We start from the raw sequence: 26,076 nt of genomic DNA on the forward strand, positions 1-26,076 counted from the left end.
GCCGCCGTGCCAAAAGGGATAGCTGGCAAAAATATATTTCCGGCATTAATTCGTATACAGACGAAAGAAAAGCCTGGAACAGGGTAAACAAACTAAAAGGCCGTGAAACTCATCCACTACCATTAGTGAACACACAAGCAGACACTCTTGAGGAACAAGCTGATTGTCTAGGAACACATTTCGAGCACATTTCCAGTACATCTCATTATACAGATACATTCCTAAAATACCAGCGACTAGCAGAACAGCTGCATTTGAGTCGGAAGGGCACATCCAATGAAGCATACAATCGTCCATTTGGAATGGCTGAGTTCCAGGCTTCACTGAACTGTTGCAACAAGTCCGCTCCAGGAAGTGACAGAATATTGTATGAGATGATCAGACACTTACACCCTGAAACCCAAAAAACACTACTGTCACTCTTCAATTCCATGTTCTCTGCCGGCTACATTCATTCTGCCTGGAAAGAAGGAATTGTAATCCCTATTTTAAAAGAGGGCAAGGACCCTTCCTCACCCAACAGTTATAGGCCTATAGCTCTGACAAGTTGTCTATGTAAATTATTTGAGAAAATGATTAACCGCCGCCTCATCCATTTTCTTGAAAGCAACAAGATACTCGATCCCTTTCAATGCGGTTTTAGGGAGGGTAGATCCACAACAGATCACCTTGTCCGCATAGAGACAAATATCCGAGATGCCTTTGTCCACAAACAATTTTTTCTATCGGTATTTTTAGATATGGAAAAGGCATACGACACAACCTGGTGCTATGGAATCCTCCGTGACCTGTCTGAAATGGGAGTTCGAGGCAACTTGCTGAACGTGATTCAGAGTTACCTCTCCAATCGCACGTTCCGTGTTAGAGTTGGTAACGCTCTGTCTAGTCCATTTACGCAAGAGGCTGGTGTTCCACAGGGTGGTGTGCTGAGCTGCACTCTTTTCATTGTCAAAATGAACTCGATCCAGACTGCCATACCACGTAGCATGTTTTATTCTGTATATGTGGATGACATTCAGATAGGTTTCAAATCATGTAACCTAAGTACGTGCGAGCGGCAAGTACAGCTTTGCATAAATAAATTATGTATGTGGGCGGACAAAAACGGTTTCAAGCTAAACCCACAAAAAAGTACATGCGTCCTGTTTTCTAACAAGAGAGGTATACTTGCGGACCCCGCAATAGATCTAAATGGAGAGCGGCTATCTGTAAGCCATGAACACAAATTTCTAGGAATCATTTTAGACAGTAAGCTTAATTTTGTACCCCACCTGAAGTATCTGAAATCAAAGTGCCTCAAGACTATGAATCTTCTGAAACTCTTATCACGTACATCTTGGGGAAGCGACAGACGGTGCCTTCTAAAACTTTACAAAAGTCTAATATTAACACGGCTTGACTACGGATCAATAGTCTATAATTCTGCTGCACCAAGCGCCTTGGAAATGCTAGATCCCATCCACCACCTGGGTATCCGCCTTGCTACAGGCGCCTTTAGGACTAGCCCTGTGCAAAGCCTCTACGTCGAGTCAAACGAATGGTCATTACACTACCAAAGGACATATTTAACTTTCTCCTACGCCTTGAAAGCTAGATCAGATGTTAAACATCCTTGTCATTGCACTATATGCGACTTGTCGACTGCAAGGCTGTTTCGTAACCGCCCGGCCACTAGGCCTCCTCTGTCCCTCCGGTTGGAAGCACTCTCAGAAAATACAGGGATCCCTCTTTTACACAATGTCCTAATGGCTCCTACGCGGCTTCCACCGCCTTGGGAGTGGCAGACTATAAGATGTGACATCTCTTTCTTAGAAATATCCAAACAAGCACCTGAGGCTCACATACAATCTCATTTTCTTGAACTTAAAGAGAAGTATTCCTGTGACGAATATTACACAGATGCTTCGAAGTCTCCAGCTGGTGTTGCTTACGCAGCTCTCGGACCCTCATTTTCAACATCAGGGCCACTAAACCCACACACCAGTATCCTTACGGCAGAAGCATACGGTATACTTTCGGCTGTTAAACACATAAGGCGCAGAAATGTCGCTAAGGCTGTTGTCTTTACAGACTCATTAAGTGTCGTGAGAGCCCTGATTAGCTTACGAAAGCATAAGAATCCCGTTTTGAATGAGCTGTATAGCTTGTTGTGCTCCGCATATATCTGCAACCAACCGATTATCCTATGCTGGGTACCTGGCCATAAAGGTATAAAAGGTAACGTAGCTGCTGATGAAAACGCTACGTCAGTGAGTTTTAGCGACACAGATAGAAATATCCCTATTCCTGCCACAGACCTAAAGCCCTTTTTGCGCCGTAAATTGAGGAAACATTGGCAAGCAGAGTGGGATACACAAACACTGAATAAGTTACACATTATAAAACCAACATTGCGGAATTGGATAAGTGACAAAACAGCACGGTACAGGGAAGTACTTCTTTGCCGTTTAAGAATAGGACACACTTACAGTACTCACTCCTACCTATTGACTGGCGGCGATCCTCCTACTTGTAGTAGGTGCGGCGATAGCCTGACTGTCCTCCATGTTCTTATCCAGTGCCCTGCAATAGAAACAGAGAGGAAAAAGTATTTCCCTTCTGCATATCGGGAAAATATACCACTTCACCCTGCATTTTTTCTTAGTGATGAACCGCTTTTTAAACTGCAAATAGTTTTAGATTTCTTAGCTGAAACCGACATTCTGAAAATAATTTGGCCAGGAAATCTTAACACGTGATTACCAGCCCTTGCATTCGAGGGCCGTCTTGATGATTGAGTGTAACTGTTGTCTGGTCTTATGTTTTTATCAAAACACAACTGCCATCGTCCACGTCCATAATTAATCAGTGTCATTATTTTACTAGCTATATATTTACGTCATTTAGAGCGAAAGTTTTAGGCCCTTAAACAGCCATGTCACACCTACCATAAAAAATTCACTGTCCACGCCATTCAGAATGAATTCTTTAAATTACCATTTGTCATGGCGCTCTTTGGCCATAACTGGCCCTTGCGCCATTAAAAACCACATATCATCATCATCATTATCATGTCCCTAAAAAAAGTAAAAAAGATCACTCCCTGTCGGGGAATCGAACCCCGGTCTCCCACGTGACAGGCGGGGATACTGGCCACTATACTAACGAGGAGACATGGGAGGCGTCAGTTAAAACACTATATACACGATGGCAATAAAAGCTCAAAAGCTTTCGCACAATCTTTCTCACAAGCGCGCGAAAGATACAGACAGATACAGCAGATAAGTGTCGCGGGCGCAGCTACATGTGCCAAAAAAAAAGTAAAAAAGATCACTCCCCGACGGGGAATCGAACCCCGGTCTCCCGCGTGACAGGCGGGGATACCGGCCACTTTACTAACGAGGAGACATGGGAGGCCTCCGTTAAAGCACTATATACACGATGGCAATAAAAGCTCAAAAGCTTTCGCACAATCTTTCTCACAAGCGCGGGAAAGATACAGACAGATACTGCAGATAAGTGTCGCGGGCGCAGCTACATGTGCCTAAAAAAAAAAGTAGAAAAGATCACTCCCCGTCGGGGAATCGAACCCCGGTCTCCCGCGTGACAGGCGGGGATACTGGCCACTATACTAATGAGGAGACATGGGAGGCCTCCGTTAAAGCACTATATACACGATGGCAATAAAAGCTCAAAAGCTTTCGCACAATCTTTCTCACAAGCGCGCGAAAGATTCAGACAGATACAGCAGATAAGTGTCGCGGGCGCAGCTACATGTGCCTAAAAAAAAGAAGTAAAAAAGATCACTCCCCGTCGGGGAATCGAACCCCGGTCTCCCGCGTGACAGGCGGGGATACTGGCCACTATACTAACGAGGAGACATGGGAGGCCTCCGTTAAAGCACTATATACACGATGGCAATAAAAGCTCAAAAGCTTTCGCACAATCTTTCTCATAAGCGCGCGAAAGATACAGACAGATACAGCAGATAAGTGTCGCGGGCGCAGCTACATGCGCCTAAAAAAAAGTAAAAAAGATCACTCCCCGTCGGGGAATCGAACCCCGGTCTCCCGCGTGACAGGCGGGGATACTGGCCACTATACTAACGAGGAGACATGGGAGGCGTCAGTTAAAACACTATATACACGATGGCAATAAAAGCTCAAAAGCTTTCGCACAATCTTTCTCACAAGCGCGCGAAAGATACAGACAGATACTGCAGATAAGTGTCGCGGGCGCAGCTACGTGTGCCTAAAAAAAAAGAAGCAAAAAGATCACTCCCCGTCGGGGAATCGAACCCCGGTCTACCGCGTGACAGGCGGGGATACTGGCCACTATACTAACGAGGATTTTTATTTTGTTACCGTTTTCATGGTACATACAAAATATACACACTTTACAAATGGTAAAAATGCCACCAGTCTTTGGTGTGCACGTGGCTTTAAAACCGCCCAAGTTTAGCAAGCTCGTTCAATAATCTAATCCATCCTGGTTTTTCATTTTGAGCATCGTAGACTTCTTTTCTGTAACAGACACTTTCAATAAAATATTCACGAGTACTTCGAGCATGTACATCCGCATGTCTAACGGCCATGCGCGTGCGCCACAGGCTGTGCAACCCTAATAACATAAACATGTCGTAAGGCACTCCTCCTTCGTTTTCCGTTGGGAGAAAACGGATGCCATAGGGTGTTATCGGGAACTCTTTCTCTATAGTTCGCTGGAGGACATCCCAGTGAAACAAGGCATCCCAGCAGTCTATGAATATGTGTTCAATTGTTTCTTGCTGATGGCATAGTAAACAGTCTAGAGACCAGGGAATAAAAATACCTCTTTCCTGAAGCCACGGTTTTACTGGTAGTGTATTGGAATGTAGTTGAAAAAAGAAAGACTTTGCCGATGGCCTGACAGGCATACGTCTTACCCTTTTCAGCACATTTCTTTCAGTACCTAAACTGAACATAGATCTGTACAGCGGTACTGGCAGAACTACATCAATTAAATCTTTATACAGACGTTTTTTAGGAACGTGACTGAGGTATTCCATTGAAAAGCGTACCTTCAGAAACCGAAATGCCCATATCACTTCTTTCAGAAATCCGCTCATAGGGCCACTGTTGACTACACAACTAGGTATAATGAATTCAGGAAGAGCCGTACCTAGTCTCAGTCGCATCACATTAATGAGGAATGGGTCTTTTTGGTCTCTAAGAAACGCAAAACGAAACACTCTCTGTTTCAAGAACAGATGTGCCAGTCCAAGCCCTCCTGTTTTGACGGATCGAAATAAATTTGTTCGACTGGTTCGCTCCCACTTTGATCCCCATACATACACTGCCAGTACCCTATGCAAACGCTGCACGTGCAATCTAGTCGCAGACAATGCTTGCATTACATAGCACACTTTTGCAACGACGAATAAATTACAGACCGTCGCGCGGGCAAACATTGAAAGACTACGGCCACCCCATTTAACTGCTTTTTCTTGCACTTTCTTTGTTTCGTCTTCACAGAATCCCGCAGTCTCTTTGTAGTGCTCAAGCGGCACCCCAAGATACTTTGTCGACGCAACGGTCCACTTCACATTCACAAAAATAGGTGGGGTGTTTTCCCATGTTCCATGCCATATTCCTAGGCACTTATCAAAGTTTATGACGCTACCCGTCATTTTACAAAACGATAAAACGTCCGCTACCGCAGTCGCGACACTTTCCTTATCGCTACAAAACAAAGCAATATCATCCGCATATGTTAGCAGTTTTACTTCCGCTGACTGCAAACGAAAACCTGTAATACTGTTGTTATAAATAATTTTTCTGCAGAATGGCTCAAGGTATAACGCAAATAATAAAGGACTTAAAGGGCACCCCTGGCGCACACTTGAGCGTACGTGAAAGCTCTCACTTACATCCTTATTTATTATAAGATTAGCGGTACAGTTAGCATAACATATCCTAACTCCATCTAAAAGCACCAAACCAACATTTACATAATCAAGAACAGCGAAAAGGATATTGTGGGATACACGATCAAACGCTTTTTGTAGGTCAAGCTGCAGCGTTGCTACATGCTCGCCCCACTCATCACAACATTCTAGAATGGTTCGTGCAACATGAATATTTGTGTAGATTGATCTACCTTTGATTCCGCATGTCTGATGTGGTCCTACAATTCGTGTTATAACTCGCTGTAACCTCTTTGCCAAGATTTTAGTAAATATTTTATAATCGACGTTAGTCAATGCTATTGGGCGATAAGACCCTACTGACAGCAGTTTCCCTGGGTCTTCCGTTTTGGGAATGAGCACTATATGCGACCGGCCAAAGGATGGGGGTGCATATCTTCGTTCATATGCTTCAGCAATTACCTGATGCAAGATTACGCTCACATCTTTTTTGAAGGCCTTATAGAAGGCCGCTCCCAACCCGTCAGGTCCAGGAGACTTCCCTCGACCTAAATCGTCAATGGCCTCTTCAACTTATTTCTGGCTGATCGGTTCTTCCAGAGATTCGCGGTCAACATCATCTAGTTTTGTCATGCTGGCAAGGAAATCTCGTTCGAACTCTTCCGGGACATCGCAACTTCTTCGAAATAATTCGCTATAGTGCTCTAAGAACGCTCTCTCTATTTTTGCTTGTTCGTCAGTGACTTCATTCTTATAACTTATTTTCCGTATTAGGTTTTGCCTAGCGTAAGCCTTTTCATCTGCAAAGGCTCGCTTTGTGGGCGTTTCGCCGAGCCATAGCTTTTCGGCTCTTGCTCGGATAACCGCTCCTCTGTACTTATCTTCGTCGATAAGCTCCAGTTGGCTTTTAAGTTCATTGATCTGCTTTGTGAATGTACCAGGCCTATCGGCTTCTATTCTGTACATAAAATCCAATTCTCGTTGTATTTCTTTCTGCTTTTTCCTTTCTTCGTATTTCATTACACTCGCTTTTTCTATTGCACAAATCTTTATTTCTTCTTTAAAAAGCTCCCACCGTTCTATCACGTCATCATGTCTCGCCAATAGCTGTTCGAACTTTTCCTTTACGCACTCTACAAATGGTTCATTATGCAGCAGCTTGTCATTAAATAGCCACATTTTCCAATTAAAGCGCGAGGCCTCTTTATGCGTCCCAATTGTGACTGACACCAAACAATGGTCGCTGAATGACACATGTTTAACGTCATAACTATGGCACGCCGCTACTAAATGCAATGAAACATATACCCTATCCAGTCTCGCGTGGCTCGCACGCTGGTAGTGTGTAAAGACTGGCTGCGTCCCATTAGTTAATATATTTCCTATATCTTCTAGATTATGGTCTTGCACCATTGCAATTAAGCGTGAGGCACTCTTATCCCTTAGTGGGGTATTTTAATGGGGCGTTGTTTGCGGCAATGAATAGCCGCGGTAACAGGAATGCGGTGCCTGCTGAACGTGAAGATTACGAAGTCATCTTGCCTACATTGCCTACAGGTCGTACAGTTTTGAATACCATATTTTTACATGCCGATATTCGGGCCAGGCCTTATCGAGTTGAAGACTTCAAGGATACGTTGGACCGTCTGACATTGCTCCCTGAGGTACTAGCCTTGGGGGCGTACCAGATGAGTCACGTATGGGCCGTCACCTTCAAGAATGCGGAAGGCGTGAAGAAGGCTCTGACCATCGGTGAAATGAAGGTGAAGGGTCGCCGCTGTGTTGTAGTTGACCCTGCGAACCAAGCCCTGCGCTTGAAGTTGCACTGGCTGCTTTTCAATGTTCCCGATGAAGATGTACGTGCTGCACTAGCCATGTTCGGGAAGGTAACAGATGTCGTGAAAGAAAAGTGGCGTGTGAATGCCATCCGCGAGAAAAGTACGACGACGCGGACGGTGAGCATTCAGCTCCATCCAGGCGTCAAGGTTCGTGTTGGTGGGGAACTGGCGTTGCTAATTGCGCCAGGAAGAGCACCAGTGTGTTTTGCGGTGTCACACCGCGGGACATATACGACGCGACTGCCGTGTCCCTCGATGTGCTCGGTGCCGTCGTTTTGGGCATGACGAGAGTTCGTGTGTGAAGACGTACGCAAGTGTAACAGGACCAGTTGGAAAAACTGACGCAGCAGAGCTCGTCATGGACGAAGCCGACGCGGAAGAAGCTGCAGGAACGTCGAGTCAAGTGACTCAAAAGGAGATGCGACCAGCAGACATGCCTTCGTATCCGCAACAAAATGAACAGCAAGGAGACCATAGCCTTGTAGAAAAGCCCGACGTCAGGGAAGTGCCTGAAAAGACAAGTGGGAGCGCTGAATACGGTGAACCTTCAAAGGATCCAGCGAGCCAACACACGGAAAGCATGGACGTCACGGTGCAATCCACCGAAGGCGCAGTCGGCAAACGATGACGCGAAGCTACAACGGACGACGCGGACAGACAAGACGTCGTTGGGTCTGTGGAACCGCCAACGAAAACGGTGGCGACTCGACGCGCGTCATTGAAGCCCAAGCCCAACGTTCCACCAGACAGAAAAGCGGTGTTGAAACCGTCAACGTAGCCGCGAACTATACTAACGAGGAGACATGGGAGGCGTCAGTTAAAGCACTATATACACGATGGCAATAAAAGCGCAAAAGTTTTCGCACAATCTTTCTCACAAGCACGCGAAAGATACAGACAGATACTGCAGATAAGTGTCGCGGGCGCAGCTACATGTGCCTAAAAAAAAAGAAGTAAAAAAGATCACTCCCCATCGGGGAATCGAACCCCGGTCTCCCGCGTGAAAGGCGGGGATACTGGCCACTATACTAACAAGGAGTTTTTTTTTCTTTATTACATGGAAAAGAAAACTGAAGGTGTATTACAAAGTGGACACGACTACACACTTAAAACTCAGGCAAACACACACATGCATCCAACAAGAGCATCCAGTCTGGCGGAGGTTCCTGCGCAGCGTAGACACTTCTTACATAAGCAGCACTTTCGCGAAAGAAGGACTTTGTAGATCGCGGGCTTTCGGCATGGCGGTCACACAGTCTACTTCTCCATAGGCTATGTAAACCAAGTACTATGAACATGTCATAGGGAGGACCACCCGTAACCTTAAACGGTAGAAACCGAATTGTATATGGGGTCATGTCAATGTCCTTTTTGAGCGTCCGTTGGAGAATGTCCCAAAAGAATACAGCGTCCCTACAGTCTATGAAGCAGTGATCTATGGTTTCGGCACGTGGACAGAGTCGACAGTTTGTTGACCACGGCACAAAGCAACCCCTCGAATTCAACCAAGTTTTAACAGGGAGTGTTTCCGAATGTAATTTAAAGAAAAATGTTTTTACTCCAGGAGGTACACACATTTTTCGGACGCGCTTAAGTACATCCTGATAAGGTCGGTTTAAATAAGGTTCACGATACAAAGGATCTGGGAAAATAGAGTCCACCAGTGCCGCAGAAATTACTTTTCGACTCGCAGTGAACACGTACTCCAGGCTGAATCTAACTTTCAAGAAAAGAAATGTGTCAACAACCTCCTTAAGAAAGCCCCAAGGGGCCTGTGGGACATCTTTGGCATTTGATGACACTACTATATTAGGAATATAATGAACTAAACGGAGTTGCAACATTTCACGCAAAAATGGATGGTCATTGTCTCGAAAGAAAAACAGGCGTGAAACAATTTGCCTGATGAAGAGGTGGACTAATCCTAGACCACCACGTTCAAGAGGGAGGAACAGATTGACGCGCCGCATCGATTCACAACTGGAACTCCAAATAAATGTTGCAAATACGCGATGCAGTGCCTGAAGGCGAAGTCGTGAGCAGTGCAGTACTTGCAGCACATACATAAGACGGGAAGCTAAGAAAACGTTACACACTTCAGCACGAGAGAACATTGACAAATTCCGCCCTCGCCATGAATTCACTTTACGTTGAATTTTGCCAACTTCTCCCGACCAATGAGCGTTGCTATTTCTATACTGTGAGAGAGGCACACCTAAATAACGCAGATCTTCTTTCCATTGAATGCCTGCGTAATGTGATGGCATTGTGGCCCATAATCCAAACCAAAAACCTGAACTTTTTTCAAAGTTAACGCTTGCACCAGAAGCCGCACAATATTCTTCTGTAATTGCAAGAGCAGTCATCACACTCTCTTTATCTGTACAAAAAAAGGCCACATCGTCTGCATACGCAAGAACCCGTACCTCATTAGTGAGTAATTTAAACCCTTGGAAATTTTGTTCTTTAACAATGCTCATACAAAGTGGTTCTAAATACAAGCAGAACAGGAGCGGTGACAAAGGGCATCCTTGTCGTACTGATGATGCAAGCCTAATCGAATCGGAGAGAGAGCCATTCACTATCAGCCTCGTTGAACCATTAGCATAACATATCCTGACGCCTCTAAGGAGCAGGGACCCGATATTTATATGCTCTAGTACAGTAAACAGGAATGAGTGATTTACCCTGTCGAACGCCTTAGCCAGATCTAGCTGTACCATTGCCACCTGTCCAAACCCCTCAGCTACACACTCTAGCACCGATCTCGCAACATGAATGTTCGTCTGAATGGACCGGCCTCTGATGCCACATGTTTGATGATCACCGACCACAGATCTTATTACAACTTGCAAACGGTTAGCTAATACCTTAGCAAAAATTTTATAATCAACATTGCATAAGGAGATAGGCCGATATCCGTCAACTTTTTGCAATTTAGTCTCATCATCGCTTTTGGCTATAAGGACGGTGTGTCCTTCGTACATTGTGGTGGTTAGGTAACCTACTTCCAAGGCCTCACGGTACACCTGAAGTAATAATGGTGATAAGAGGGAACGAAAACACTGATAAAATTCGGCAGTAAGGCCATCGGGGCCGGGCGTCTTGCCCTTCGCTAACGAATCGATGCATGAAGTTACCTCATTGATATCAATGTTTTCATTTGTGTAATTGTAATCATCCTGATTTAACTGGGGCAGCAACGATACAATTTTTTTGGCAGCATCTGTATCCAATGGCTTGTGGTCTCGAAATAGTTTTTGATAATGCTCGAAAAACGCTTTAGTTATTAGAGTAGGGTCATTAACAATGATTCCACCATACTCTATATGTAGGATTTGTTTAGACAGCGCGTGTCGGCGTTCATCATCAAGGGCCCTACTGCAAGGCTGTTCTTCCAGGAAACGCTGCTCTCGCGCACGCACTAGTGCACCTCTGTATTTTTCTGCGTTCAAAGTTTGTAACTGTGCCTTGACCTTATGAATATCATCAATATATTGACCCGGATGTAGGCATTCAAGCTCATGCAATTCACTCAGAAGTTTATACAATGTTTTGTAATTATTCTTTTTTTCAAAGGCCAATATTGATGATTCTTCGATAGCTATCATTTTAACTTCCTGTTTGAATAATTCCCACACAGCAAATAGTGGCAAGTGCTTGCGGCATGATGCATGAGCTATAAGCTCAGTAACACGATTTAAGAAACACTCACGCGAAAGTAATTGGTTATTAAACTTCCACAGCTCCCAGCACATACGCCGACTTTGATACCGACGGCTGCCAAACGATGCTGAGACTAGGCAATGGTCACTAAAGAATATAGGGTGCACAGTGTAACCATATATAAGAGGTAGTGCGCTAAGTGAAACGTAAATTCGATCAAGCCTTGCATGCGAGGTGCCCTGGAAGTGCGTATATCGACATCCTGCCTTTTCATTTTCCCCAATGTCCACAAGCTTATAACCACATATCAGGCGTTGCAATGCATCACTACTTGGATCATGGCTCAGCTTCAGTGACGTACGATCTTGCGCGTTACATACACAATTAAAGTCTCCAAAGAGGACCAATGCGCGATCAGTACAGAAATGATGTTCTAGAGATAAGAAGAAGCACTCGCGTTCACGTAACTTGTTCGGAGCATAAACACACACAAATCTAAAGCTCATACCACTGATATCCATATCGCAACAGATTAGGCGCCCTTCCCTATCTGTAAACAAATGTAGCAAATCACATGGTAAATGTTTTCTAACAAATAACATACAGCCTGCGGAAACGCCGACTGCATGGCTGACACAAACATTATAGTCAGATAGAAATGGAGATACAGCTGCTTCTGTGTTTTCATCGGATTCAATCTTTGTTTCTTGGATAGCAGCAATGTCTAATTTTCTATTGCGTAACAAATGAAGAAGCTGTACTTGCCGTCGCTTACTTCGTAAGCCACGGACATTTAAAGTGCCAAAATGGAAGGGAAGAGCGCCCGCCATGATTACCTATGTAGGTGCAGCGTCTAAACACTGCTCCAGAGGTGCACCACTCCCTTCTTGATGAGGTGATGCACAATGGGCCTTATGGTGCACGTTAACACAAGGGACATCTGCAGGAGTAGGCGTTCCCCGGAGCGGTTTTGTCAACTTTGACACCTTGGGAACGCGAGCCTCTTTTCCCGAGGGCGATGAATTGTCAGATGGCGCTGGACGCTTCTTAGCGGCCTCGCACATCGATCCAGATTCCACTGACGGTGGGCGATCTTGAACTGGTGGCGATTCTGCCCATGACACAGATGGTTCGTCGTCAGGCGCCTTCGTCTCATCCTCGCTCGCAGGCTTCTGGCTGAGGCTAATGTCAGCCGATGACGGCTTAATCTGTTCTTGTCGATGAGTCTCAGGGAGTGTTTCTCCAGTTGCATCCACAACTTCGGTCACGTCCATGAGATGATCGGGGATGGTATCATCCTCAGCTGGTCTATTTCCACGAAGCTTGTCAGCGTAGGTTCCGACGCATGCATCTTCAGGGTGACCGTAGCGGTGACAGTTACTGCAGCGTGGTGTTCGACATTGTCGCCGGATATGCCCAACTCTGTTGCACCGGAGGCAAAGTGGTGGTCGGCCAGGTACCAAGATAAGGCACTGGTGGCCATATATGCTCAACAGATGTGGCAGATTACTGGCAGAAACGCCATCTTTCAATGTGAACGCCACGTCTCGGTTAGTCATTTGCCAGCCCTCCATGCCGTCACACCGCCACATTTCTCTCGTGATGGACTGCACTGTGCCATATGGCTCTAGCGCTTCAACAATCCGTCTCTGTTCGAGGTGTGGGGGAAGCCAAAGAAGCTTCATCTTGATATTCTTGCATTCAGGGTCAATGACAAGGCACTTGAGGCCCTTCACCAACAACTCGCCTTTGTCGACAAGTTTCTGTTTCGCGATGCTATTAACGCATGTCACCAACCACAAATGGCTCATCTGGTATTGTCCAGCGCCGAGTATGTCAGTTGCATTTAGCACTGACAGGAGAGCATCGCGAAAGTCCGGGGCTCGATACGGCCGCCCTGCCAGGTCAGCATGCAGGAAAACTGAATTGAGGACGGTGTTGCCAGTCGGTAGACGAGGAAGAACGACTTTATAATTACCGGAATCGGTAGATGACGGTGGGTGTGATCCTCGGCCAAGGGCCGATGCGCTGTTTCCAGCGGAGCTCATCGCAAACGTGGCCGTTCGAACAAGCCTCTTCTAACGAGGAGACATGGGAGGCGTCAGTTAAAGCACTATATACACGATGGCAATAAAAGCGCAAAAGTTTTCGCACAATCTTTCTCACAAGCACGCGAAAGATACAGACAGATACTGCAAATAAGTGTCGCGGGCGCAGCTGCATGTGCCTAAAAAAAAAGAAGTAAAAAAGATCACTCCCCGTCGGGGAATCGAACCCCGGTCTCCCGCGTGACAGGCGGGGATACTGGCCACTATACTATCGAGGAGACATGGGATGAGTCAGTTAAAGGACTATATACACGATGGCAATAAAAGCGCAAAAGTTGTCGCGCAATCTTTCTCGCAAGCGCGCGAAAGATAGAGACAGATGCTGCAGATAAGTGTCGCGGGCGTAGCTACATGTGCCTAAAAAAAAAGAAGTAAAAAAGAAACACTCCCCGTCGGGGAATCGAACCCCGGTCTCCCGCGTGACAGGCGGGGATACTGGCCACTATACCAACGAGGATTTTTTTTTTCCTTTATTGCCGGTTATTGGCCCGGATAAAAAATACACATTCACAAATAATCAAAAGGCACACTCACAATATGTTAAAAACGACCGCAGAACTTGTCCGGCCGCGCTTGTGCTAAAACTCCCTTATCGCCAATAATAATTCCACACGTGGCAACCACTCTGGGATGCACTCCAGCAACTTTTGTTCCTCTACAAAGTTCCGTATGCTTTCTTTAAAATACTGGCGAGCCGCTCTTGCATCGAGATCGGTGTGCCTTACCGCCATTCTACATTTCCAAATACTATGCAGGGCCATAAGCATGATCATATCAAATGGGGTACCATCATCACTTTCTATTGGCAAGTAGCGAATCCCATACGCATCTGGGGGGAAATCTTTTTTGATTGTGCGCTGGAGCACATCCCAGAGGAAAACAGCATCCCAACAATACAGAAAAACATGTTCAATTCTCTCCTCCCGACTGCAAATTGTACAAGGAGTGCCCCAAGGAACAAAGAACCCTGTTTCAGCCAGCCACGGTTTGACAGTCAGCGTTCCAGTGTGCAATTTAAAAAAGAACGTCTTAGCGCCTGACGGTGCTAGCATCGCCTTAACCCGCTTTAGAACATTGTGCCCATGGCCTGCTCTGTAGAGAGACCGATATAAAGGCACAGGAAGAACAACATCACACAGGTCCGTGTACAGTCTCTTCCGGTTGACTTCACTCAAATATTGAAGAGAAAAACGCGCTGACAGAAGCCTGCATGAAACCACAACTTCACGTAGAAAACCATAAACACTCCCTGGCAAACTGCCCACTGAGACAACCATATCGGGCAAGTGTTTGCCCAGGCGAAGTTGGCAAACAGTGTATAAGAACGGGTTTTTTGCGTCCCTGAAGAAAAAAAAGCGATTGACTACCTATCTCAAAAACAAATGTGACAATCCAAGTCCTCCATTTCGAACTCGAAGAAACAAATTGGTGCGACTTGATCTCTCCCAAGACGATGCCCACACGAACACTGCGAATACCCGGTGAATTTTTTGGATGTTTACCCTTGAGCAATGCAATACTTGGAGGATGTACCAAAGTTTGCTCACTAAAAATATGTTGCAAGTTGTGGCTCTAGAAAACATAGACCAATTCCAGCCATTCCATTTGTTTACTGTGTCCCGCAGCTTATCCACTTCACTCCTCCAGTACGACTCACTGTCTTTGTAGCACTGAAGGCGAACACCCAACTATTTCACCGGAGTCGTAACGAAACTCATGTTGGCAAAAGTGTCTGGGGTCGCCCGCCAATCCCCGTGCCAGAATCCCAGGCACTTACCCCAGTTTACCGCGCTGCCGCTCACAGCACAAAAACTTTCAACACATTTGACAGCCTGTGTTATACTGTCCAAATCAGTGCAAAACACAGCAATACCGTCTGCATAAGCCAACAGGCGGACTTCAACCTCGTGCAGTTTAAACCCGCGGACACAGTCATTTTCCATGACACGCAAACAAAACGACTCGATATACAAGCAAAACAGCAGCGGCGAGAGAGGGCAGCCCTGACGCTTAACTTCGATTCGTGCTCCCAACATCTTGTTGACAATAAGCCGCGTCGAGCAGTCCCGGTACGCCATGGCAACCCCCTCTCTAATTATTCTACCCAAATTCACATAATCTAGAATGCACAAAAGAATGTCATGAGGCACCCGGTCGAACGCTTTCTCGAGATCAATTTGGAGCATTGCCACTCGTGCACCCATTACATCGCAACATTCGAGGACACTGCGTGCTACGTATATATTTGAGAAGATAGTGCGGCCTTTAATGCCACACGTTTGATGCGGCCCCACAAGCTTCGCAATGACAGTCTGCAATCTCTTTGCTAAGATTTTCATCATTATCTTATAGTCTCCGTTAGTGAGACAAATTGGGCGGTAAGAAGTTACTCTTCTCAATGCAACGGGATCTTCTGACTTGGGTATAAGAATAGTGTGGGAAGATGAGAAGGACGGGGGTAATACTTTGAGCTGGAATGCTTCGTTGTATACATCCGCTAAGGCTGGTGAGATCGCACCTTTGAAATATTTATAAAAAGCTGAGGTTAGACCATCAGGGCCAGGGGACTTCGCCGGATGCATACTTTCAATAGCACCTTTCACTTCGTCTTCCGAAATTGGTTCCTCCAATATTTCTTTCGTACTTTCATCGAGCCTTGGCATCAACGACGAAAAGTCCTTTTTAAAACGACCAGCGTCGACTGCGCAGTCGGTGAACAAACCACTGTAGTGCTCGATGAAAGCACGCTCGATATCTTCTGCTGCGTCGCTGACTTTTCCGCGATGCTCGATTTCCGCTATCTGATTGCGGCGCGCATGCCACTTTTCTGAGCCTAACGCTCTTTTCGACGGTGTTTCTCCCATTATCAGCCTTTCAGCCCTTGCCCGCACCAAAGCACCGCGGTATCTTTCGATATAGAACTGTTCTATTTTATGTTTCAGTGCGCGAATATCGTCCATGAACATGCCAGGCATCCTGCATTCCTCACTGATCAATTTTTCTAGATTCCGGCGCATCTGTTTTTCTTCTGCTCCTTTTTCTCTGCATGTAGCGCTCGCACGCTCTAAAGCCTTGATTTTAACCGCCTGCTTGAAGTTATCCCATTTTTTCCCAGATGTCGTGTTACCAACAGCGTTAATTTCTTCAACTTGCTTCATTACGTCTGCTGTAAACGTTTCGTCGCTTACTAATTTCGAATTCAATTTCCATAGTTGCCACTCAAGCCCTTTTTCTTTTCTTTCGTGCTTGCTACTAAAAAGCTGACCAAACAGTGATCACTGAATGAAAGTGCGCTCACATGGTACTCCTTACAAAGGGGTATCAAATCAAGGCTCACATACACTCTGTCAAGATGGGTGTGGCTGGCTGCCTGAAAGAGGGTGTACTGCGTAGTCCTCCCACCACCGAGACATTCAGCCACGTCTTCCAAACCATCGTCCCTTATCATATCGCTAAGGGCCATGGTGCTTGCATCCTTGTACGGTCGAGCGCTAGTTTTATCACGGGCTGAAAGAGCACAGTTAAAATCACCGGCAATAATGAGGAGCCTATTACACTGGGTATACTGTTTTAGCTGATCGAAAAATCTGCGTCTTTCCTCAGCGACATTCGGCGCGTACAAACAAATAACGCGCCATTCCAATGAGGATAATAAAAAATCGCAGACAATAAGCCGACCTGACGGGCGTGACGTCACTGCTTCTATTTTTGCTCCAAGGCTATGTCGGATGAACAAAGCGCACCCGGAAGAAGTTCCCACAGCATGGCTCACTATACCACAGTATCGCGCTAAGAATTGACGCACCATGCCCCCGGTTTCGTCGTCGCCCTCGACTTTCGTCTCCTGCACTGCTAGAATGTCCAGGTCATGTTCGCTAACTAGTCGGTACAGTTGACTTTGCTTCCTCCTTGAGGCAAGCCCACGTACGTTTAATGTGGCCAGACGAAAAGACCTATCCATAGACATCATTGCGAGGTGGTGAAAACCCGGGGGCATGACGCTCACCTCACTACTGCGCTTTCTTCCTGGGTGCCTTGTCATGGTGCAGACCTCAGGGCGGCAAAGGCGGCGTTTCCGCCGTCTTGCGTCCCGTCGAAATGTTCGGCCGCAGCCGAAGGGGAAGGTGCCGCACGGGAGTCGTTTTCGCAGGCGGCTCGTCCGTTGCGAGGGCGCTGGGCCCCTTCTCTTTTTCGCCTGCTTCGTGGGGCCGCTTTGCGGTCGCACTGGTACTGTTGCTATCGATGCCTGTCATCGGTACTTCCTCGGGAGTAGCCTCTACAGCTCCGCCGGAAAAAGTGTGGCCGGTACTAGTTGAAGCAGCCTTCTTGCTCCGGTCTTCCACGACTTCATGCAGAAGCCCGGCTTCGGGCTTACCTGGTGCTTCAAGGAGGGCGTCCTGTGGAGTGTTCGGCGTACCATCTTGAGTAGTGGGGTTTTGGCCCACTCCAGCTGTTTCCTCGGAGTCTGCCTCATCCATGAGGTGGTCCAATGCGTCGTTTGCCTGGACTGGTACGGTCACGCTGGCGTACGTCTTTGGGCAGTCCGCGTCCTCATGGCCGAAGCGGCGACAACGACTGCAGCGCGGCACTTTGCAGTCCCGACGTATGTGCCCGGTGCTCTTGCAGCGCAGACAGAGCGGAGCGCGGCCTGGAACAACGACGAGAGTCAGCTCTCCGGCTATCTTGAGCTGGTGCGGAATGTCGTCGACTTTGACGTCGCCATGCAATTCCAGTCCAACTGAGCGAGTCGTCGAGCCCTTTTCAGTGACGCCTTGCACCCGCCACTTCTCCCGCGTCACCTCCAACACTTTCCCGTGGGGTGTCAGGGCCACACGAATGTCTTCCTCGGTCACGCCGTGCAGCAACCAGTGTAGCTTTAAGCGAACCTCCCGGTTATTAGGATCGATGAGCAAACATAGGCGATCCTTTAGCTTCACGTTGACAGCGGTGAGCAATTTCTGAGCGGCGTCAGCACTCGTCATTGTTACAGCCCACACGTGGTTCAAGTGATACGCCCCCAACGTCAAAACGTCGGTGAGCACACTTAGATTGGCCAATGTGTCCCGGTAGTCTTCGACACGGTAGGGCCGAGCTCTTGGGTCGCCGTGCATGAAAACGGTGTTCGCGACGATGCGTCCGGATGGCAGATTGGGCAGAATAACCTGATAATCTTCGGCAGTAGAAGCAAACAACCTGTTACCGCGGCCCGCATGGGCCGCCGAAACCTCTCCGTGGGAGCAAGCCATCCCGCGACCGTTACGCTTGAAAGCCGGAAGTGGAATGATACTAACGAGGACGCATGGGAAGCGTTCGCTAATGCACTCTATACACGTTGGGATTGAAAGCGTAAAAGTGTTTCGCAACAGCCTTACTCCCAATCCCGCGAAAGACACAGACCGATACTTAGGATAAGTGTCGTTGGCGCAGCTACGTGCGCCTAAAATAGAAAAGTAGTAGAAAAAAAAACCACTCCCCGTCGGGGAATCGAACCCCGGTCTCCCACGTGACAGGAAGGGATACTGGCCACTATACTAACGAGGGTTGTTTTTTCTTTATTACCGGCTTGGCAAGTACATACAAATATTGTCAAATAAAAACGAGTGTTAAAACGTCTAGTCGTTAGTAAGCCTGACGTGTCGTGTTAAACTTGCTTCATCGAAGCCAAACTGTCCAACACCGAAAGCCAAATGGGTGGATCACTTAGCAGTTTAAACACTTCGCTTGTATAATTAACATTCTCAATAAAATAATACATTGCTGACCTCGCATGAACATCAGCATTTCGTACAGCCATACGAGTTCGCCACGCGCTTTGCATGTACAATAGCATCAACATGTCTACCGGCACACCGTCATGTTCAGCAAATGGCAAAAACCTTATTCCGAACGCATTGATAGGAAGCTCCTTTTTTAATGTTCTTTGCAGGATGTCCCAAAGAAAGCGGGCATCGTGGCAGTCAAGAAAGATATGTTCGACAGTTCATTCCTTGTTACATATACGACAGTTGTCTGACCATGGGACAAACAAGCCCTTACTTCTTAGCCATGGCTTAACAGGCTGTGTGCCGGTATGCAGTTTGAAAAAGAATGATATTGCGTTAGCTCGTACAGGCATATTATTGACTCGTTTGAAAACATCTCGTTCAGGCCCTAAGTAATACATAGAACGATACACTGGTGTAGGTACAAACACTTCGACAAGATCCTTATACAATTGTTTTCGTGACACTGCAACCAAGTAGTCTTTCGAAAAACGAGCGTTTAGAAGACGTATCGCCATGGAAACTTCACGCAGATATCCATTTAGTGCCATCGGTTTGATTGCGTGCGACGATATACAAAATCGGGCAAAGCGTCGCGCAATTTCACTTGGATTACCGTTCGCAGAAACCCATCGCTTTGGTCGCGGAAGAAAACAAATCTCGGCACAAGTTGCTTGAAAAACAAATGCGTTAAAGCAAGTCCCCCATTGCGCAATGTGTGAAACAAATTACTTCTGCTCGTGCGTTCCCATACCGAACTCCAAAAAACTCCGCAAACACTCTGTGTATTTTTTGAATCGAAGAGCGACTCATGCATAGCACCTGCAGGACGTAGAACACTTTAGCTACTAAAAAGATATCACATACTTTGGCCCTAGCAAACATCGAAAAGCTGCGGCCTCCCACATTTGTCAGTTTGCCCTTTCATTCTGTCTCTCTCGCTCGTCCAGTATTCGATTGGCTCACGGTAGGCACTGAGCAGAACCCCAAGCTAAGTGCCGGGTAATACACTCTACTGCATTTTGCAAGACTTGTGGTGCATCTGGGCGATTCCCGTGCCAAAACCGTGAACATTTCTACCAACTTTTGGCACTACCGGAAGCATTGCAAAAAGCTTGGGCTTCTCTCACAGCTTCTGCAATGCTCTGTTTATCGCGACAGAACACTGCTATGTCGTTGGCATAAGCTAACACCTTTATTTCTCTACCAAGGAATGTGTACCCGCGAATATTATGGCTATGTAGTAACTTTAAACAGTAAGGTTCTAGATAAAGTGCAAAGAGCAATGCCGAGGTCGGACAGCCTTGCTTTATGCTAGACATTACTGCAATCCGCCTGCTCAGTTTGTTCAGTTATTTGTTAATAATTAAGTTTGTGGTACAACCATCATACATCATTTTCACCCCATCCAAAATGACTGATCCGACATTAACATAATCAAGAAGCATAAACAAGATTTCGTGTGAAACCCTGTCAAAAGCTTTGGCCAAATCTAGTTGTAGCATAGCTACATGATCTCCCATCGCATCGCAACCTTCAAGTATGCTTCGCGCTAGATGTGTATTTGTGAATATGGTCCTGCCTTTTATACCGCATGTCCGATGTGCACCTACTAGAGATTTCACTACACTCTGAAGGCGATGGGCGAGCACCTTCATAAATACTTTATAATCAATATTTTCTAAGCTTATTGGCCGGTAGGCCTCTACGGATTGTAGTCTGATGTAATCTGTTGATTTAGGTATCAGTACTACATGTGTCTGTCGGAAAGAAGGAGGCGTCCATTTTTGTTCGTAACACTTGGTTATGACGCGGTGCAGAGCCTCAGCCATTTAAACCTTGAAAATTTTATATATCGCTGCCCCAAGTCCGTCCGGTCCAGGCGATTTCCTTACACTAAGGTCATCTATAGCCTTTTCAATTTCTGTTACCGAAATCGGCCTCTCAAGGGCATCCTTAAGTTCGCCATCAATTTTCGGCATCACAGGTAAATATTCAGTCTTAAGTGCAGAGATATCGCTTGTCCTCTTGCTTAGCAGCGTGCTATAGTAGTCAACGAAAGCGCGTTCTATCATTTCCCCGTCATTTGTAAGCTGCACTTGATAAACGATTTCGTTTACTTCCTTGGTCATAGCGTACCTCTTCACTTAAAGCTCGCTTGGTGGGCGTTTCACCCAGCCATACACGTTCAGCGCGTGATCTTAAAACCGCGCCACGATATCTCTCTTCATCAATCACTTCAAGTATCGCTTTAAGTTCTTTGATATCATGTGCAAATATACCAGCCGCGCCGCTTTCCATGATCAACAGGTATTCTAACGTGCATTGCAGTTGCTTTTCTTCTTGCTTTTGTTTCTGCCGCAACACGCATGCTCTCTCTAAAGCAATTGTTTTCGCTTCGGTTTTGAACATCTCCCAAGCTTCTACAACATTTTTTGCATCCTCAAGGAGAACAGCGTCTAATTTCTCTTTTATTCTTTTAAGAAATACTTCATCTTGCAAAAGGTTGTCGTTAAGTTTCCATAGGTGCCAATTAAATTTCTGTTCTTTCATTTTCATACCTATCGGAGCCATTACCAAAGAATGATCACTGAAACTGATACATTCTACACCATATTCAGAAAGTAGCGGAACTAAGTGAACAGGAAGAGAGAGGCGGTCTAACCTTGAGTCGCTGTCTCCTTGAAAATGCGTATATTGCACATGACTGTAAGAACCAAGAACACTCCCAACATCCTCAAGATCAACATCGCACAAAATTTCGTGCAGAAGTGCGGCACTTTTGTTTTGGCTAAGTTGCTTTTTCAATCGATCTATCAACCGGCACACACAATTGAAGTCGCCAAACATTAGAACGTGTCTTTGACACCGCAAGAAAGACCTCAGATAAAAAATTGTTCACGTTCTCGAGCATTATTAAGGGCGTATACACAAACCGCCCGCCACAACAATCCAGAAGAAGAAAAATCACAAATAAACAAACGCCCCCCCTCACATGAAGCAACTTGTTGCTCTGTTATCGCAATGCTATTTCTAATAAACAAAAGGCAGCCCCCAGAAGTACTACTCGCGTGGCAAACGCATAGATTGTACTTATTTCTGAAAATTTCCACCAATCTAGCCGTTTTTTCTTTAGATTCAATTTTTGTTTCTTGGACAGCCATCAAATCAATTTCTTTTTCAAGTAACATGCGACTTATCTGACACTGTCTTCGCCTCTGCGAGAACCCTCTGACGTTTAATGTCGCCAAACGAAGCGGACTGGTGAGGTTAATAGTGTCTGCCATTGTTTTAGTTATATTTAGGGTACGCCCCTACACAATTTTGCTTAGGAAACATACGGACTCTGGTATGCAGTGATGCTCGTTGAACATGGCCCTCCCTTTCGAGCAGACGACTGCCAACCCACGTAGTCGCTGGCCCATTCCCGATCAAAAATCGGGTTTTGGAAGTTCTTTCCGGGACACTACCTCCGCCTTAGCGGAGGTGGCCCGTGTGGCAGCCGTCTGTCTGGCGGCACGTTGGATTTGACCTTCAACGTCGACCGTCGGCCTGTCCGGGGTTTCTGTGCCGGTCTTTCGGTACCCGCGCCGTCGGTGTCTCGGCTGCGGTCCTGAACATCGTCGCGCAACCGCTTTCCGGCACCCTTAGCTTCGGAAGTCATGTCCATGCTCTCGGAGATGCTGACTGTCTCCTCAACCGCGGTGGTTGGGGTTGCTTGGATATTTGAAGACGCACTCATCGCCTCAACACCACTTTGCTTCACTTGAACCTTGGCTGGTGGAGGTGCAGAATGCGGCACGTCGTCCTTATCAGTCCCCTCCGAGTTCACATGTTCGGACTTCATTTCCAGAGATGTAGACTGAGCATCCGCCCCTTCAGCTGCTTCCTTAGCGGCCTCCTCGGCATCCTCTTGACCCATAAGGAGCTCCGATGTGTCTTCGCTCCTGCCTGTACCAGCAACGTTGGCGTACGTTCTCACGCACTGGGTCTCGTCGTGGCCGAAGCGACGACACAGCCCACAGCTTGGAACCCGGCATTCTCGTCTAATGTGTCCGGTGCCACGGCACCGGAGGCAGAGGGGTGCTCTGACAATGACGAGAGCCAGGGGTTCCGCGACCCGAAGCTGATGTGGTAGGTCGTCCGCTGTCATTCCGGGCTTGAGTTTAAGGACCACAGACCGTGTCGTGGTTCCTTTGTCGTTGCAGCCTTGTACTTTCCACTTCTCCCTCGTCACTTCGGTCACTCTCCCAAACGGTGCCAATGCAGTTCGTACGTCTTCATCAGGAACACCGCGCAGCAGCCAGAATAGCTTGAGCCTGACACCCTGATTGCACGGGTCAACGACCACGCATCGATGTTCTTTAACAAGAAATGCTTCAGCGTCAAGTATCTTCCTTTGTGGCGCCTCGTTCGAAAAAGTTACGGACCACACATGATTCATCTCATAAGCCCCGAGGGCCACCACTTCCGGCAGCAGCATCAGTCTTGAAAGCGCGTCTCTGAAGTGCTCAACACGGTAAGGCCGTGCTTTAACTTCGCCGTGGATAAAAATAGTGTTCAAAACACTAGCACCTGAAGGAAGTTGTGGTAGAACCATCTGGTAGTCCGGCGAAGGCTTTTCCGTTGGCCGGGAACCGCGGCCTAGGGCCGCTGTAACCGCTCCTGGGGAGCAAGACATTCCGCGACAGTTCACTGCGGTGGCTGGAAGTGGAATCCCTCTATACTAACGAGGAGACATGCGAGGTGCCAGCTAAAGCAGTATATACACGATCTGACAAAAAAAATCGCAAAAGCGCTGGCGCATTCTTGCCCACAAGCGGGAAAAAATAGAGACAACTCCTGGGGAGGAGTGTCGAGTGCGCCGTCGCGTGCGCCTACAAAGAATGAAAAAACAAACACTCTTCGTCGGCGAATCGAACCCCGGTCTCCCGCGTGACAGGCGGGGATACAGGCCACTATACTAACGAGGAGACATGCGAAGTGCCAGCTAAAGCAGTATATAGACGATTTGAAAAAAAAAATCGCAAAAACGTTGACGCGATTTTGCGCACAAAAATAGAGACAGCTACTGGGGAGGAGTGTCGAGTGCGCCGTCGCGTGCGCCTACAAAGAATGAAAAAACAAACACTCTTCGCCGGGGACTCGAACCCCGGTCTCCCGCGTGACAGGCGGGGATACTGGCCACTATACTAACGAGGATTTCTTTTTTTTCTTTGTTGCCGACTTCAACATTTTAAATCATGGTTTACAAAGGACAAAACGTTTGAGCCACGCTTTGGCCAACACGGTACTAAAATCTTTTCAACAACGCTAATTCATCAAATACAGAGATCCATTGTGGTGGATCAGGCAGCGCTTTGAAACCATCTCTCACACACACGACACTCTCAATGAAATTTTCCCGAACCGGTCGAGCAACAATGTCTCCGTTTTAGAATTGCAGTCTAGTTTTCCACATTGCGTGGAGGCTCAGGACCATAATAAGGTCATACGGGACATCCTGGGTGTTATCAATCGGTAAGAAGCGTATTCCATATGTGTCTAGGGGTAAGTGTTTTTTCAATGTTCTCTGCAGAACATCCCAGTGAAAGATGGCGTCCCAGCAGTCTAGGAATGCATGTTCTATGGTTTCCGGTTTTTTACATAATAAGCAGTCGGTGGTCCAGGGGATGAATATACCCTTTTCATGAAGCCAGGTCTTAACGGGAAGTGTGTTTGTGTGTAATTTGAAGAAGAAAGATTTAGCTGACGGCCGTACTGGCATTTTTTTCACTCTCTTTAGGACGTCTTGTCCTGGGCCTCCACGGTGTGGAAGACTGTACAAAGGTGCAGGGAACATCGTGTCTACGAGATCTCTGTATAGTTTTTTCTTTGTAACAGTTGACAGGTATTGCTGTGAAAAGCGTACATTCAACATCCTATATGAACATACCACTTCACGCAGGTAACCAGTCACGGCTCCTGGCATGTTGTGAACAGTCGAAACAATGAATCCTGGTATTTGTCTACACAGCCGTACCTGTATCACCGTTCGGAGAAAAGGGTCGTTTTGATCTTGCAAAAACACAAAACGTGACACGACTTGTCGCAGAAACAAATGAGCTAGACCAAGCCCACTTTCCTTGACAGGGAGGAACAAGTTCGTTCGACTCATCCTCTCCCAGGTAGACGCTCAAATGAAAATAGCGAAAAGTCCGCGAAAATTTTTTACGCGTACCCTCGCAGCACACAACACATTCATAACTTACCATATCTTAAACACTAAAAAGAGGTTGCAGACAGTGGCTCTAGAAAACATTGACAATTGCTTTCCTCTCCACCCATAAGCCTTTTCCTTTGCTTTCGAAACTTGATCGAGGCAGTACGATTCAGGTTCACGGTAATTTCCGAGAGGCACACCCAAGTACTGCGTCGGTAACGACGACCACTTCAATCGATAAAGGGCCTCCGGCGTGTCTTTCCAACTACCATGCCAGAAGCCGTAGCTCTTATCCCAGTTTATCTGGGCTCCAGTTGAATCGCAAAACTTTTCAACGACAGTCGTGGCCTCCTTAATGCTCGCTTTGTTTGTGCAGAAAATCGCGATATCGCCGGCATATGCCAAGATTTTTACGTGCGCTGCCTGCAGCCGATAGCCTGCTATGCGTTCGTCACTTTCAATCGCCAAACAGAGTTGTTCTAGATACATAGCAAATAGAAGGGGTGACAGCGGGCATCCTTACCGCAGAGACGAGCGCACGCGAAAGCTATCGGTGAGCTCCCCATTAACAATAATGCGCGTTGAGCATTCTCTGTACGCCATCATGACGCCTTCC

General features: G+C 46.8%; 1 protein-coding gene and 4 non-coding genes across 5 annotated transcripts; all 5 read right to left on the reverse strand.

Annotated features, from left to right (window-relative positions):
- Positions 1–3,785: 3,785 nt before the first annotated feature.
- TRNAD-GUC (transfer RNA aspartic acid (anticodon GUC)) lies at positions 3,786–3,857 on the reverse strand. Its single transcript has one exon. It is a non-coding gene; the product is annotated as a tRNA-Asp (tRNA).
- Positions 3,858–4,019: 162 nt separating this feature from the next.
- On the reverse strand, positions 4,020–4,091 carry TRNAD-GUC (transfer RNA aspartic acid (anticodon GUC)). The gene has a single exon. It is a non-coding gene; the product is annotated as a tRNA-Asp (tRNA).
- A 4,597-nt stretch (positions 4,092–8,688) lies between these two features.
- Positions 8,689–8,760, reverse strand: TRNAE-UUC (transfer RNA glutamic acid (anticodon UUC)). The gene has a single exon. It is a non-coding gene; the product is annotated as a tRNA-Glu (tRNA).
- Positions 8,761–12,028: 3,268 nt separating this feature from the next.
- LOC142578092 (uncharacterized) lies at positions 12,029–13,451 on the reverse strand. The gene has a single exon (XM_075687510.1). It carries the CDS (start codon positions 13,434–13,436, stop codon positions 12,225–12,227), a length of 1,212 nt encoding a protein of 403 aa, XP_075543625.1. The 5' UTR covers positions 13,437–13,451; the 3' UTR covers positions 12,029–12,224.
- A 430-nt stretch (positions 13,452–13,881) lies between these two features.
- Positions 13,882–13,953, reverse strand: TRNAD-GUC (transfer RNA aspartic acid (anticodon GUC)). Its single transcript has one exon. It is a non-coding gene; the product is annotated as a tRNA-Asp (tRNA).
- Positions 13,954–26,076: the final 12,123 nt, after the last annotated feature.

The sequence above is a fragment of the Dermacentor variabilis genome, chromosome 4 (genome assembly GCF_050947875.1).
Source record: "Dermacentor variabilis isolate Ectoservices chromosome 4, ASM5094787v1, whole genome shotgun sequence".
NCBI classification, from domain to species: Eukaryota; Metazoa; Arthropoda; class Arachnida; order Ixodida; family Ixodidae; genus Dermacentor; species Dermacentor variabilis.